Source organism: Bemisia tabaci, chromosome 3, assembly GCF_918797505.1.
Source record: "Bemisia tabaci chromosome 3, PGI_BMITA_v3".
In the NCBI taxonomy this organism is placed as follows: Eukaryota; Metazoa; Arthropoda; class Insecta; order Hemiptera; family Aleyrodidae; genus Bemisia; species Bemisia tabaci.
This window is the reverse complement of record NC_092795.1, coordinates 13,436,363-13,452,386: the sequence shown is the minus strand read 5'-3', so window position 1 is coordinate 13,452,386 and position 16,024 is coordinate 13,436,363. Positions and strand designations below refer to the sequence as shown.

The 16,024-nt window shown below is 39.0% G+C and overlaps 3 protein-coding genes across 7 annotated transcripts in view; 2 read left to right on the top strand and 1 right to left on the bottom strand.

The window, feature by feature from the left end:
• LOC109042868 (uncharacterized) overlaps nucleotides 1–16,024 on the bottom strand; it is a 43,924-nt gene that overhangs the window by 27,265 nt on the left and 635 nt on the right. Inside the window, exon 1 of one of the 2 annotated variants that reach the window (XM_072297787.1) lies at nucleotides 13,451–13,599. The exons of the other annotated variant lie outside the window; for it this stretch is intronic. The gene's annotated coding sequence lies outside the window, so the exon portion shown is untranslated. Of the gene's footprint in view, nucleotides 1–13,450; nucleotides 13,600–16,024 lie in introns of those variants that run through there. 2 annotated transcript variants of the gene reach the window in all.
• On the top strand, nucleotides 1,566–7,166 carry LOC109042875 (uncharacterized). 4 transcript variants are annotated; one of them, XM_072297781.1, is made up of 6 exons: nucleotides 1,573–2,024; nucleotides 3,355–3,549; nucleotides 4,537–4,657; nucleotides 5,081–5,224; nucleotides 6,163–6,241; nucleotides 7,033–7,166. In XM_072297781.1, the coding sequence occupies exons 1-6, from the start codon at nucleotides 1,899–1,901 to the stop codon at nucleotides 7,139–7,141; spliced, it is 774 nt and encodes a 257-aa protein (XP_072153882.1). In that variant the 5' UTR covers nucleotides 1,573–1,898; the 3' UTR covers nucleotides 7,142–7,166. The 4 variants fall into 4 exon arrangements, with proteins under 4 accessions (XP_072153883.1, XP_072153882.1, XP_018915385.2 ...); XM_019059840.2 differs by having other exon boundaries at nucleotides 1,885–2,024; nucleotides 3,383–3,549; XM_072297782.1 differs by lacking the exon at nucleotides 6,163–6,241 and having other exon boundaries at nucleotides 1,566–2,024.
• LOC109042874 (protein D1) lies at nucleotides 10,608–15,567 on the top strand. The gene is made up of 5 exons (XM_019059836.2): nucleotides 10,608–11,427; nucleotides 12,831–12,954; nucleotides 13,989–14,132; nucleotides 14,770–14,848; nucleotides 15,434–15,567. Exons 1-5 carry the CDS (start codon nucleotides 11,188–11,190, stop codon nucleotides 15,534–15,536), a joined length of 690 nt encoding a protein of 229 aa, XP_018915381.2. The 5' UTR covers nucleotides 10,608–11,187; the 3' UTR covers nucleotides 15,537–15,567.

Genomic DNA, 16,024 nt, shown 5'->3' with positions numbered 1-16,024 from the left:
TTCTCATCATTTAAGCCCAGATGTCTCTTTTTGTCGAAAAAGTTACCTACCATTCAAAATGAGAGTAGATCACACTTTGTCGTCTCCCAAATAGAACCTGAGTCCATTCTATAGTTGTAAAGTTGACTAAAACTATTCAATTTTTTACAAGAATATATGTATGACCTGCGATTTTTATTCAAAATTTTGGCGTTTTTGCTTGATTACAAGGAAAATCAGTGAACTTTTCATTCAAAAACACCTAACAGCTTCCCAGTAAAAGTGCAATCTGTAATCAGAAATTTTGCAACTTTGGGATCTAATTGCGTCCCTCCGGCACTTGTGCGTTCTTGCTCACTGGAGTCCTCGTTTCGCGGCGGAGTTATTTCCGCCTTCATTTCATCAAAAGGAAAAAACTGTTGCGCATCAAGATTGCCGCCTAACCGTTCAAAAAGGAGACGGAAGACGATTTATTTTTCATTTTTAACCTCATTATTCACGAGAAATGAGGCTTTGTTTGCATGTCATCCTCCATCACGCAAAAATAAATTCATGTGAATAAAATTATTCCTGGGTAGCAGAACAATTAAAAATTATTCCTGCGGTTATAATAGAAATAACACTTTAAAAGTCCTATGTTGCCCTGCCAAGCGTTTTCAGCACATCGATGGTTAAAGTCGGAAAATGGATATCTTAATTGAAAGGATTGAAAATTTCCGATTGTTTTACTTTCCTAAATAAAAACCTACCATTACAATGTCTACGAATATTCTTGAATCAGAGAGAAATAAATTGCCGAAAATTTTAAGAAAAACAGTTAGCTAGTTTTTTTTTTTCGGAAAGATTAGAGTACCTATATTGAGAGAGTATAGCCACTGGTGTTACCACCTCTGATTGGTTCAGCCATCTTAGGCTGAATGGAGCCCTTAGGACCCAAAAATGGCGGACGCCATAAATTAATGTAATGCAAAATGACTCAAAATGTAGTTTTCTTTGCTTATCGTAACGAGAAATTTACCCAAATGCACTATTACGACATCTTTACATATTTTTAAGGCTAATCGTGTGCAATTTTTGAGAAAAATCATCTTAGATGTAGTAAGGTTGGCAGCAAGTGCAGTTGGTGATAACCGTCAGAAGTTGGCCATGACCCCCCCTCCCATCCACAAAAACCAAAACAAAGCACCGCCACTTTTGGGTCCTAAGCCTCTCCATGGGGCCCAGTGGCCATACTCTCTCTATGGGTACTCTAGGAAAGATTAAACACAATCAGAGGTTTGCAATGTTACAATCGGAAGTACGCATACAGCATTCTGTCTATTCCTATTAGGACAACATTTACGACTCCCAAAGACGTAACGGATCAATTTCTGATTGGTTCCCTTATTTTCGGCCTCCATAGTGTCACAAGCGGGAATAAAGATTACATTTTCACCATAATTGCAAAGATTATACACTGAAATGGACTGTGGAATTAGGGGCACGACAAGGAACAAACGGAATGAGAGATGGAACGGTGATAGGAATTCGGGAATGAGTTGATCAAGGATTACGAAAAACGTTCAATTTGTGTAATCTTTACTCCCATTTGTGACATTTATGAACCGCGTTGTCTTAACTCCTCTATGCTATAGTTGAAGCTTACGGAAGGATGATAGTGCTTCTCAGAGTTGAATTTCGGGCTCAATGCTCAATCATAGTTTTATTTTTGGTGACGGTGATAACTCTTAGTCGATGGCAAGACTATGTCATCAGCTATCACGGCGTTCCTAAGTTGATAAAAGTATTGGCTAATACATATGCGTTGCATCATTCCTCACGAAGTATTTTTCAAGTGACGTGACCTCTCGCTGATTCTTTCTATAGCGCTCCAAGCGCTGAAAGAAATAATTAGAAACAAACGTGACTTTGAATTTGAGATGGTTTTTTTCGTTTATTGTGGAAAATACACACATACTTCTTTGAATATCCACTTAATTTACACCTTCCCAGGTTTTTCTTCGACCTCGCACTTCATTGGAGATCTTGATCATTCAGAACACACGGTAAGAAAGCTTGGGCGTACATTTATTCCCAAACTTGAAATCAAAAACGACAAAAGATACCAATTACGCGGCAGACATTATTAGTTTCCATCTGATTCTTATGTGCATCATGGCAAATAATTTAATCATCGCGAACTTTTCGTCGTTATTTTAGATACTTTGTTGCTTTCGTAAAATTAAAGAATACATCAGGATCCATATTTTATGAACGTGTAGCAACAGGTGTAGCGCAACCCTGATCTGCTATGCTGAGTAAGAACGCCGTATGAGCCATCAGGCGTCACCAAATTTCCTGCAACAAATCACAAATTTTCAGGAAAATTTATTTTATTTCTGATCAGATTTTTCAGAGGATTCCATTCGTAATTGGATCTGATACGTCTGAAATTTTTAAGGAAAAATATTGATAACTTTTTTCAAACATAAATATTTTCAAAGAAGAAATTTGGTGACATTCGATCAATGCTTATTCGGCGTTTTAATATGGCACGGCAGTGTGCCAGCCAATAGCAACGTCTCTCATCGCCAGCGCTTCTTATTGGCCCTCGCATCCTCTGCACGTGGATCGCTCCTGGCCCACCAGTGATCTAATGATAAGGCCCGCTGTATAGGGCCCAGCCGAAGATGCGATGGCCAATGAGAAGCGGCGGCGCTGACGCCGCGCGACGTCGTTATTGGCTGACGCAGGATTGCGATGCACCTGCATGTCCCCTTAAACGAGAACATTCATCGTGTCATGCTACGAGTAACCGTTGAAAAAGAATTTGCACCACATCTTCAACATCCAGATGTTTAAAAATATCTGTTAAAAGATAATGAAAACAACAAAGGGGCACACTATCGCTGTTTATGTCAGTAAACGAATATTTTGAATAGACTGGATATTCATTTTTTTTATAAATCCATTTTCACTATTTTCAGTTGTAAGAAAATGAATGTTTGATAATATCAAAGCATCTAATTAAACCAAAACTTCAATACTGGAACTGAATCACCTACATTAATGTCAGAGTTGGGGGAAAAATAGGTACGAGAGTGGTTATTTGAAGGGTTTTATTATGCTTATTTATCAAAATCTGTGGAATAGAGGCAGATTTAGTGGCCAGGCATAAAATTTTCAAGTATATTTAAAGAAAAAATATTATTAATTTTAGGTTCGGATTTTGTTGCAAATAATCGCATTTCAAATCATTGCAATCAAAAAAAAAGAAAAGAAAAAAAAAAAAAAAAAAAAAAAAAACATCCCTGATGTAATCTAAAAATTATGAAGACAAATGCAATGTTTTTTACTACTTTGCCTGTAATTTTTCTTTTTTTGGTATACGCAAAGCATAAAAGAAGATTTTTTCCAACTTCAGGGACGAAGATAAAAATGTACTTATGCACTAGGGTTCCACATTATGTTTTCATCCTTAATTTTGGAATCTCACTTATATCTGCCGTCACAAAAGAAGTAAAACAACAACTCACACAACATCGCATTCTACCAGATGTCATAGAAGTGTTTCCAACATCAGTTATTCACGTGAGTTTTTGCCAATCTATATGATTTAGATATCGATAAAAAAATTTAAATTGTGAAGAAATATGACGGTCTACTTAGCCAGCAAGACCTTTTAGCATGTTGAGCAGTTTTTAAACATTCTTAAGCATGTCTGGCCCCCTAGACCCCTCTCTCACTAGATTCACCTGCGAATTCGAGGATTGTCGATTCCTTTCCTCCCCTATCCAGTTCAAAGGTCCATTTTTGATGCGTTTTGATACTTCTATGACGCAAATTTTCATTGAAGACCGAAGGATTCGTCACGCTTAAAATAATTTGAAACTCATTGATTCTACAAAAACATCCTGATCCTTCTCTTCTAAACCTGGTCTTGTCTGGTGCAGTAGTACAATGTGTGTCCATTGAGGAGGTATGACGCAACGACAATGTGTAAATATACATTGATACCATACGTGCGAAGAACAAGAACCATTTATTATTAAACTTTTCTCTTCATTTCGTCTTATGCAATAAAAATATTTGGGGTTCCATCGCTGGCTCCAATTCTTAGGGGTAAGGGGGGGGGGGGGGGGGGTAGATGATACAAACGATCGAATTCTTCTACAATTTCTTTCACAATTTATGGCCCCTCAGTAGCTACGCCTATGCATTACATATGTTGATTGTTAAAAGTTCCAAAACCATATCGATTTGTTCGTGTTTTAAATTGATCGTCGCCATGTCTGTCTACTAAAAAAACATATCAAGGGTTAATGAAATGAAAAAGTTCCTATATTTCTTGCTAGGAGGGTAAAAATGGTCTCTTATCTGTCTTAGAGGTTTGAAAACTCAGTCTTTCTACAATCTCTGACGCATAGGCATCTACAAAATCAGTTTTTAAATATACTTAGATTATTTTTCCTGTAGATGGTATTTTTTCACTTTTTTCCCCCATTCTCAAAAGATGCATTAAAATTGGTAGCCTAACCGACGTTTGCTCGTTTGACTAAAACATTTGACAGATTTTAGGTCGAATATGAACAGCAAGCATTGAAAATTGCTGAGTTATTGAAATTAGACCAAGTCAAAACTAAACCGTCCGTCTCTTGGCCAGCAGCCCCGGATGCTCTGTACACACTGATAATGACAGGTAAGATCTGTTAATTTTATTGGATATAAAACTAACTTAAAGTGAGATCTGTATATCAAACGTTGATGGGAGAACAAACAGAAAAAATCTAACTGATCGAGTGGTCCTTCGTGAAAAGCAAAATTTTTTCCGTCATGAAAACGACTCCTTGGATTGAATGATATTGCATTCAAATCAAATTAATATTTATCAATGGTGTGAATATTATTTAGCTGATAAAATTCGTCGCCCATTACGCTTATTTTTTACTCCCTCATTCTAAATATTCCTTTGCGGCTTAGACGTTGTGGCTCAACTAATTGAGAAAAAAATGAAAGAAAGGGCGGTCTGGAAGTCAATGGAAACTATATCGCTAAAACTGGGCGTTAGAGGTCACGTCAGATGTTAACCTATACTAAACGAACTTTTGTTTACTTTACATAGATGCTGATTATCCTGCACCTAGTGCACCAAACAGAACCGAATTTCTTCATTGGATGATAATAAACATGGAAGGCTCAACGTTGGACGTTTCAAATGCTGAAACAACAGTAGAATACTTGGCACCCTTGGCAAACTCAACACCGGGTAAGAATTTTGAAATTTTTACCTGGTCAAATTATTTTACTATTAATCAGGGCCGGATTAAGGGGGTGGCCACATGGGCCGCGGCCCATGGCGGCAAAAGGGGGCGGCAAATTTTGCAATTTTTTTAAATGTGGGTATAAAAAAAATCGGATTCAGAAAGAAAAATTATCAATGAGAAAAGAGGACAAAATCTATCTTTCCTGAGAATATAGTAATTTCTAATTTTACCGTTTTTCGGTGATAAAAGAGACGGCATCTTTAATTAGTAGAGTTAAGAGAGGAACTCAACACTCAATTTGGCCTGGTGTTCAGCGCAGAGAGGAATGATGACGTAGACCTGAGATGAAAAGAACAAGCCCTCGGCACGGCGGTCGACATGTAACACATATTAGAGCCTATATACAAGACTGCAGGAATACTTTACACATTGCGCCAAACACAGTGCGATCAGCCCGGCGCAGCGGCGAAAGTTAGATATGTTTACAACTTACCTTTCGCGCAAAGCTCCGTGAAATTTTGCTGGTAATGTTGACAGGGCTTTCGCAAAAAATGTATTCAACAAGAGCAGGCAAACGCGTCTTATGCACTCCTCCCCCTCCGGCACGTTTACTTGATGTTTTTTATTGATGTTTCAAAACGAATGAAAAGTGGCGGCAAAATACAGGCGGCCCATGGGCGGCAAGTAGGTAGATCCGGCCCTGCTATTGATCGTAAATTAACATTTTCCGCTTTCTTCAAAAATTCAATGTACTTCAGAATGGACGAGGTAGCCTCTCAGAGTCATGTGTTGCAGTTCACATCTTGTATCAGTATGATAAGACATACTGAAACGAATATACAGAACAAGACTTGTTCTATTTTCTGATCCACGTAGTGTTCTTACGAACATTTTGAAAGCACTGTAACCCGCTGAACGGTTATTTTTTGTTATGCTCCAGGATGTCACCGATACGTTTTCACAGCATATAGACAAGGAAGCGAGGAGATACTCGATGACTTTCCGCTTCTCGACACAAGGTATGTCATGATCCACCCTTCATCTTTCTTTCCTGAAAGTATAGTAATTTCTAATTTTGTCGGTTTTCGGTAATACAAGAAATAGCATCTTTAATTAGTTGAGTGAAGAGAGGAACTAATCACGCAATTTGGCCTGGAGCTTAACGCAGAGAGGAATGACGACGAGGACTCGAGATGAAAAAGACAAGCCCATGGCGCGGCGATCGGCATGTAACACATATTAGCGCCTACAAGACTGCATGAATACTTCACACATTGCGCCAAACACAGTAGGGTCAGGAGCGGTTGGCGTGAAACGTATAGCGCCTACAAGACTGCAGGAATACTTCACGCATTGCGCCAATCACAGTGCAATCAGCGCGGCGCAGCGGCGGAAGTTAAAATTATTAAACCACATTTATGTTTGTTCTTTCATTATTTTTTGGTTCATTTCTTATAAATGGAGGGCCTTGTCCACATAGAGATAGGTTTACGGAACTTAACTTTTGCGCAAAATTTCGTGAAATGTTGCTAGTAGTGTTGACAGGGCTTTCGCAAAAAATGTATCCAACACGAGTAGGTAATCGCGTCTTATGCACCCCTCTCCCTCCGGCACGTTCACTTGATGGTATTTATTGATGTTTCAAAACGAATGAGAAGGGGGCGGCAAAATACAGGCGGCCCATGGGTGGCAAGTAGGTAAATCCGGCCCTGCACACATAAAATGATTGACACGAGACGATTTTCTAAGTTGAATTTTTAAATGGTGATGACAACCATTGATTTCTCTGACTGATCTTCTTTTTTTTCAGAGCCGTCGCTAAGAGAGCCAATTTCAGCACTATTGCATTCGTTGAAAAACATCAACTTGGTTACCCCGTTGCAGTGAATTTTTATAAAGTTGACTTTAATAATGATTGAAATAAAGCATCTAGTCAAATTTTTAGATCAGTGTAATTTCTTGAAGCATGTACCATTATTCTTATTTTACTGGTCCTCCTTAAAAAAAAAAAAAAAAAAAAAAAAAAAAAAAAAAAAAAAAAAAAAAAAATCCAGCACGTTTGACCCCGAACCACTTATCCGTCATCAATGAGATGTCTTCCAATTTCATAAGTGGGGCCGGGTATAAAATACGGCTAGCACGGTACGGTACGGCAGAGTGCGGCACAGTATCAATTATACGGTAATTTGGACGCGGAATACTGCCGCAGAATTCACAACCATCGACGACTACCTAAGAGCATGGTAACTAAGCAACGGAATTGCCTCCAGAATTTCATCGTGTCCATCTACTCTTTTCAATGTTTTCTGAGTAAATTACAAGTTAGTGTTTTATTCATTTGGGCCCATAGAAAAAGGTGATATCTATTCTGATGGAGGGTTTTGGTTGAGCCGATGAACCCTTCGACGGCTCGAAATTTAAAAGTTTAAAAGGGCTTCAATTTAGAACGAGGCGACTGTCCACCTGTAAAAGTGAATTAAATGCTTGAATTCATGCATAGCCTCCAAGTTTCTTGTTATTCAATTCTTGGACGCTGCAAAAACATAAAATCACCCGTTTTTTCGCTGTCAATTTGTTGAGCTCGGACCTTAGGGGAACTGTTTTCCGGTAAAAACATCATACCATGGAAATATCTTCTCTGACCCGAAAAATCGACTGTATGAATAATCCTAAATCATCCTGGGAATTTTGAAGGGGTCTTGACCCCTTCAAAAATTCACTATTTCACTACTAATTTCTGTAAGGCTCATCTTCAAAAATTCACTATTTCACTACCAATTTCAGTAAGGCTCATCTTACTGATGTCTAACGGAGGAAGAGGAGGTTCGCTCACAGTTTTATGTTAGGTAGAACGTCTGCTAAAAAGAGAAAAAAAATTAAATTTGAAAATGAATTTCTCCTGGAAATTTTTCAATTTCTCTTTCTTTCTCTCTCCCCCTCTCTCTTTCTCCCTCCCCCTCTCTCACCCCCTCTTTCTTCTCCTCCCTCTCCCCCTTTTTCAATTCATGTTTTTCTTTTTCCTTTTTTAAAGCGTCTGTTTCCGTATACGATTAGTATTCATTGAAATAACTATCCCTGGGATACATTTGATGCTGCAAATAGTTTCAATTAACTCAATACAATTTAGCGCTGCCTAAATTATGAATGTTTTCCCCATCGAAGATGCGTGGGTGGGGGGGGGGGGGGTTGTTAGGCTAGCCTTATGTAATTACGTACGGTCTCACATCCCGAAAATATTACACTACATGACGGTCAAAATTTGATCCGAGATTCGAATTCCTCGTTGAATACCACCGGGCAACCATGTAGGTATCATACATCAAAATCTCACGAGAGGGCGCATGTCTGCTGATTATACAGGTAGATGGACACTCGGCGCGCCCAAGAAAGTGGGTCAGGAGTGGAAGAAACATATAACGGAGGGATCAAATCTTAGAAACCAAATCAAAGTCCAGGCAATGGCGCTTCCGCAAATTCCTCAGCGATTGCAGCCCGGGTAAGTTTCCAAAAGCGCAAACGCCCAAAAGCGCAAACCCCAAAAGCGCAAAATGCAGATTTGCGCTTTTGGGGTGGTGGAAGAAGGGACTCCTTTGCGCAAATGGGTACTCTAAAATATGAAAAAAGGCCAATACATTAAGTTTAGAAATGTTTTGGACAACTACGTTTTACTATGCTCCTTTCCCCCCGAAATGTGGGCTGCGGCGCCTACATCAACGGATCCAAAGACGACAAATGGAGCCGAGTCGTTCAATGGCCATTTTAGAAAAAATTTTTCGAGTGCCCACCCGAATATTCATATTTTTTCCGAAGAACTAAAAAAAGTACAGTCCGAATCATACGTCAATATGCGTTCGGTTACAAATCCGGCGAAAAGTGATGCAAAACAGTTACAAAAATTGGAGTATTTAGTTGAACGCTTCAGGGTCCTTCAATCAGAGCATGAACTCAAGGGGTTTATTACTGCAGAAACAATGAAGACATATTTAAAAAAAGCGGGCTGCAAGTTTTTAGCTGTCTCCTTTTAAATGCACAGGTAAGACGTTGCCACATTTTTTATCCTGAAATTTTATTCACCTTATGTTCAAAACAGGTAATTGCGCTTTTGGGGTGAGTCTCGGCGCTTCCTATTTGCGCTTTTGGACTACACATTAGCGCTTTTCGGGTTTGCGCTTATGGTCATTTGCGCTTTTGGGTAGTGTCCTGCAGCCCGGCACAAAGGAATTGGAGCTATCACCAGACAGACCGGCGACAGGTGACGCGCGATGCGATGGGCTTTCAATGAAAGGCACATGGAGGGGTTGGGCGAATGGTTCAATATTGCGCCGCAAGGTAGCGTTGATCATCAGATAGTAAACGCAAGTGCATCCCATGGAGCATAGAGTACATACATAGAGCCGTAATAGGAATGGAGGAGCTGGCAACAGTTTTAAGCATTTTTCAGTCACCGTATTCCTTCGGTTCCTGAGCGGTGACGAGTCACCATTTCGATACATAATCGATTTTTCTCGATAAACGGATACCCGGCCGGTGACAGGCTATCCTATGTAAGCAAAGAGGTTGTGAGTTTGCATGAAGTCATATCGTCCAATTGGGTCGAAAATGTGTCGAAGATGTGACCGAAGCTCGTCGACCAAGACCCCAGCTCAATTCACTATATTATGCCTCCATGTACTTCATGGTGCATCCTGCATCATAACTCAGCTTGTAATTGGTTGCATTAAACCTCTGAAAAGTTTTCTCGTTTACCTATAGTGTGATTCTGTTAATTATGATTCACCCGCCAGAGGTCAGAGACCAAAATTACATAAAAAAGCCGAGAGGAAGATATTAGAATTGAAAGTATTCAGATTTTCTTCTTGGCCTCTTGGAGAGGGCGTAATTATTTATAAGAGGGGTCAAGGGGTGGGAGCAAACAGTGGGGAGGGGAGGTCTGAACATAGAAAAAAATGTCTTAAGCACCTATTTAATTTATGGACGATCCGAAAGGGTGTCCGAAATACCAGTTCTCTTGAGGTCTCCTAAATTTCACTTTTTACTGCCAAGCTATGCGTGACAAATTCTGAGTGAATCGTTGGTCTTGATGCTTGAATACCGAGGGGACAAGCATACCTTCATTACATTTCAAGAATGCAAAAAAGGACCAAGGATCTGGAGTGAGAATGAAAACGCTTGCAGTTTGGAAACATTAGGAATAAAAATAAAATAAAATAAAATAAAATAAAATAAAATAAAAAATAAAAAACAAAAAACAGTAAAATTTAAACGTCAATTTGATAATCTCATTTAATAGATGGAAAATAGTGGCTCCATGAAGGAGTATGTATGCCGTCAGTGACACCATCACCATGATTATTCAATAGATTTGATAAAATTGTCATCGAACACATAGACATAGACAAACGCTTACATTATCACGACTGTGTGAGCAACGTGATGGTCCTTCTACCTGAGATCGAGCAACACACGTTCACAAATAAAAACTATCAATAAAATAATCGTTTACGATAGACCGTTGTGCAAAACAGAATTCAATTTACAGTAATTTTGACTAAATGTAAAGTTTTTTCTGATGTTTTCTTGTTAGGTTTTCAAAGCTCATATTGAAAGAGCATTTTCCGTACTCAGCACGAAATTGACTTTAGCAGCTCAGTGATACCGATTTTTGTGTTCAATTATTGTTCGCTTGCGCGAATCTGTGTGTGTGTTTTTTTTTATTGTTTTTTAGTTGTTTTTTTCTCTCATTTTGCACACTCCGATTTGGTGCATAGGTGTCTAGTCTAATATACTGTATTCGATTACCAACTTTAAGCACAGCCAAGAATCAAAATTCTTCAGAGCGTTCGAGGATCCTATTCAACGTCTTCATCAACATGCGAATTTCATCACAAATAATGGAGAGACCTAGAAAAAAGCTTTATGAAAAATTGATTTCCAAATCGTTGAAACGAACCATCTAAGCCTTGAAATGAAAGTCACGAGTGCAAAGCCGATAAAAACCTTCACTACACGCAACATTAAGACGATGTTGTTTTCATCATGGAGGACATCAAGAATTTCAAAACGAACCACAATTTTCTATCTTTTATGTATCGTTTTCCTCGGAACTCCGTTCGTATCAGCCGTCACAGTTGAGGTCTTCAAAAAACTTAGAAAATATCACGTGGTACCGGACGTAATAAATTTGCCTCCGACTTCAGTGATGACGGTAATATTCCTCATTGTTTTGCTTTTACGAGTAAAAGTATCTATTGTTTTCGGCTCTGTTCAGAAAGGACGAATATCGACGGCAGGAGCGTATCCAGCAATTTGGCAACACCGAATTTTCTCTATTTAAACCTGTGCCAAATAATCTATTCTTGTCAGAGCACGCCTTGCTCCTCCAAGAATCGATACATTTTCATAGGTTTAAATGGAGAAAATCCGATGTTGCCAAATTGCTGGATCCGCCAATGATCGACGGTGTAAGTCTGCAACCACGTATCTCGTTTGCGGCGACTGAAAATCTCTACCCCTATTTTATTTTTTTAAGAGAAAACAAATCAGCATCATTCCTTGAAGTTTTCGCGAAATTTGCTTCGCCTTGGGAAGGAAAATCACGGCAGTTTTCAAGAATTTCCGTCAAATAGTTTTCCATTTAAAAAATTAGGTATGATCGGCAGTCTGCGACGTCACAAACCAAGATACGTGCGTGCGGACTTACACCGTCAATTTGCCATTTATGCCCCTTATGCAGATACGAGCTTTTAGAGATGCGGCAAAAACGCAAGTTTATGGGAGTTTATGGGTTTATGGGAGTACGGGGCGGCAACCGCGCCCTCTACTTAAGTTCTCAGGATTTTCTGAGGTTATAATCTCACCGCGAAAACAACCAATAATGGAGATGTTGCGTGTGTGAGGAATTTGCGATTTGACTATAAATCCTTACGTAAAAGTTCGCGAGAAACACGATGGTGCCACTGGTTTTCTCTGAAATCAACTCCCAAGCTCAAAAAAAGCTCTTAAGTTGAGGCCAAAATGTAGGGGATATCATACCCTACCCTGAGAGTCCACCTCTACTTCAAGACGAACTCTCCATGCAAAGATAGGGAGCAAGTACTTTAGCAGGGATGCCGTGTTTTCAGTTTTAGAGTCTCCAAATAAAGTGGCAGCCCTGTCAATGTATTTGCTCCCTATCATTGCATGGAGAGTTCGTCTTGATGTAGAGGTGGACTCTCAGGATAGCGTGGGATGTCCCCTCCATTTTGGCCTCAACTTGAGCGCTTTTTTTGAGCTTGGGAGTTGATTTCAAAGAAAACCAGTGGCACCATCGTGTTTCTCGCAAACTTTTACATGAGAATCAATAGTCAAATCGCAAATTCCTCACACATGCAAAATATCCATTACTTTCCAGAAATACCTAAGTATTTGAAATGCACCTGTGGAGGATCTTCCTGGCTATGAGAAAAACCTCCAGCTTTCGTTTTTTTTAACTTTGACCCCCCTTCCCCTCCAGTTTGAGCCCTCGCGCCGTCACCGCCAGAAAAAGTAGTAGCATGATATAGTTCAATGTGTCCCACTTGCCTGGCATCATCGTTATCATAACGAGTAATCGAAACGGTTCTTTTGTAGGTCCGATACCCAAATCATGTAATAGTGCAAATAGGAGATTTGTTGAAAGTAGATCAAGTCGTAGCCAAACCGTTCATCTTTTGGCCAGCGAAGCGTAACGGTCTGTACACTTTGATAATGACAGGTGAGAGTCCGTCTCATTGATACATTGATAACAGCTCCGATCAAAACTAGAATTTTTGGCGTTATTACAAGCCCGGGAGAATCGTCTCTCCTAGGATAGATGAAATTCTGATTTCTGAGCCTCAAAGCCCGTGTTTCTTATTTGATGCACTAAACAGAAATGAATATACTGCGGAAATTTTTTAGCCGTCGTTTTGACCATTTTTTCTCCGTGTCCTGGAAAATATCTAATTTATCCCGAGTTGCGATTGTGCTAGAACTTCGGCAAAAAAAAAAAAAAAAAAAATTATATGCACTAAGCGAAAGGGAACAATCTTTACTCCAGTTAGAAATATGAACTATAAATCGGGACGAGAGATGTGAACAAATGGACTGATCTCTTAAATTTTAGTCATCTTTAATGAAAAACCTAAGAATATTCAAGTTTTTTGTAATTTTTGCAAATATTCAATGATATTCCCTCATCAAGTACTAGGTTTCTATAAAATTGGAAGTACCTTTAAAAAGGGCGGAAGTCCAATTTTTCAAAATCCTATATGTTTGCATTTTTGACCCTCGATTTAGGTGGCATTCGCGTTCCTTCGCGTCTATCGCTCGGAACCCAGAAGCAGACTACAGCTTTGATTCCCTCTGCACTGGAAAAAAAAGAATCTTAAATTTGTCGCCAAGAAGTATTTCTTCTTAAATCAAGAATTTTGCTGGTTAATATAAGCTATTTTTTTGGTTAACCCAAGCATTATTTTTCTTGAATCATGAAAAAGTTAGCTTAAAGCAAGATAAAGAAAATTCTTGGCGGCAAATGCAAGAATTATCATGCTTGATCCAAGCTATTTTTTTTTCAGTGTGGTAATGTGGTCAGGGCAACCGGAGCGACCAAAAATGCAAACAAAAACAATTTTGAAAAATGGAATTCTGCCCATTTTTTATTTGCCGCTTTGAGTTAAGATAGAAAAATGAGACAATAAAAAATGGAGGTGCGAGGATATGCAAGTTTCAAAGCGCGATCAATTTTACACCATTCTTTTGATCTCATAGATGCTGACTATCCTACACCTCTTGCACGAAATAGATCCGAATTTCTTCACTGGATGGTGATAAATATTAACGGTACTCAATTCCGCGTTCCTAATGGGGATGTTAAAGTAGAATACTTGCCACCAATAGTGAACTCAACGGCAGGTAAGAAATCAATACATTCTGGACTATATGTAGATAATACCAGGGGGCACTCTCCTGGCCGCTATGCGCCCCAACCCCCAGAGGCCCGCTCAGCGAGGCCTCTTGAGTTTATCTAAATAGAGCGGGTTCATCGAAGGACTCCCTCGTATCAATAGACGCGAAAATTATGAAAATCGGCCCTGTATATCTTCAGAGCAAACAGTGACCAGACTGAAAATTTACAATGTTGAAATGGGATAATTCACAACTTTATCACGTAGGATACAAAAACTTATGTCATATTTTCAAAATTTGAGTAGAGCGGGCGCATCTGATTCTTGTGTTTATCATCATGATAAACACAAAAATTATTGAAATGGGACCAGTAGAACTGTGCCAAAAATGCTTTAGGGGGTCAGAGAGTCAATAGTAATGATGCGCATTTATAATAATAAATTATGGATGATGTATTTGTTTTTATTTTCCTCTTAGAATCTATATAGGAATGTGGCTCATATGATGCATGCATAAATATTATTTCACGTTGAGAGCATTTTCCCAGTAAAATTATGTGATGTTTTCACAGTGAATTTATCCAAAGATACATTTCTCCTACGATAAACCCTCTCAGCGGTTATTTTTTTTTATAATTTTCCAGGATATCATCGATACGTCTTCACAGCATTCAGACAAATTGGTAGGGAAATGATAGATGACTTTCCTAACCTCAGCACACTGTAAGTGTATAATTTCAAGCTATTTACCTCTCCTATTTTGGGATGCGTGGCTCGTGGGGACAACAGGGGGGGGGGGGGGGGGGTTAAAAATTGATGGCTTTTTTTGCTTTTCTTCTAGACATAATTATCTCCATTTTAGCCCCGAAAACCGAAAAAAGTAGGCTTCTATGAATGGCCTCATTCGCACGCGTGTCGCCTGTGACCTTCAGTTGAAAGAAGTAAGAAGTGCGTAGAAAATGATTATGTCTGGAATAAGATGGAAGTAGTGACACACATTTAAGTATCTTAGAGCGAGTACCTTAAAGCACTGTGGCTATTTACTCGTACCTCTATACAAACACGGAGACCGCGGCATGGGACTTTAAAGGAAGGAAAATAATTATTCAAGTAGAAAAAAATGAAGCGATTCATACATAGATTCATGGATTTATGCTGTCAGCGACGAATATCTTGCAGTTGTTGGATATTCGCAGCAAATTCATTCACCCGGTATTCAGAGCTTAATGGCCGATAAGAGGCCCACATTAATATTTTCACCATAATAGTGTGCATTATTCATGTTATTATTTTATCCCCTATTTTCAGACACCTTGCTGAGCGGGCCGACTTCAACACCCTTGCATTCGTTAAGAAACATCAGTATGGTTACCCACTTGCAGTAAATTTCTATCAAGTTGAATTTAAGTGAAATATAAATTATTTAAAACCAAGAGAAAGAACTCTGCTTTTTTTTCTGAACGAGTATCCGGATTTTACTCAACTGCAACTTTCGAACCAAAGATTCAAAAAAATGACGATCGCTGCGTCACAAAAGTGAGCATTGATACCATAGTTAAAGTACATATTGACGGTGGTGTAAGTTCGCAACCACGTACCTCAGTTTGCGACATCGCAGACTTCCTGTCAAACTTCATTTTTTAAACGGAAAACTACTCAACGGCTATTCTTTAAAACTGCCGTGATTTTTCTTATCTGTGCGAAGAAATTTCTGCAAAAACTTCAAGGAATGATATCAATTTGTCCAATTGTATCAATTTGTCAATTGTATTTTAAAAAATAATATAGATGCGGAGACTTTCAAACACCGCAAACGAGGTACGTGGTTGTGGACTTACGCCGTCGATATATGTACATTGGCGGATCCAGCAAACTGGCAACACTGTTCGTCTCCATTTA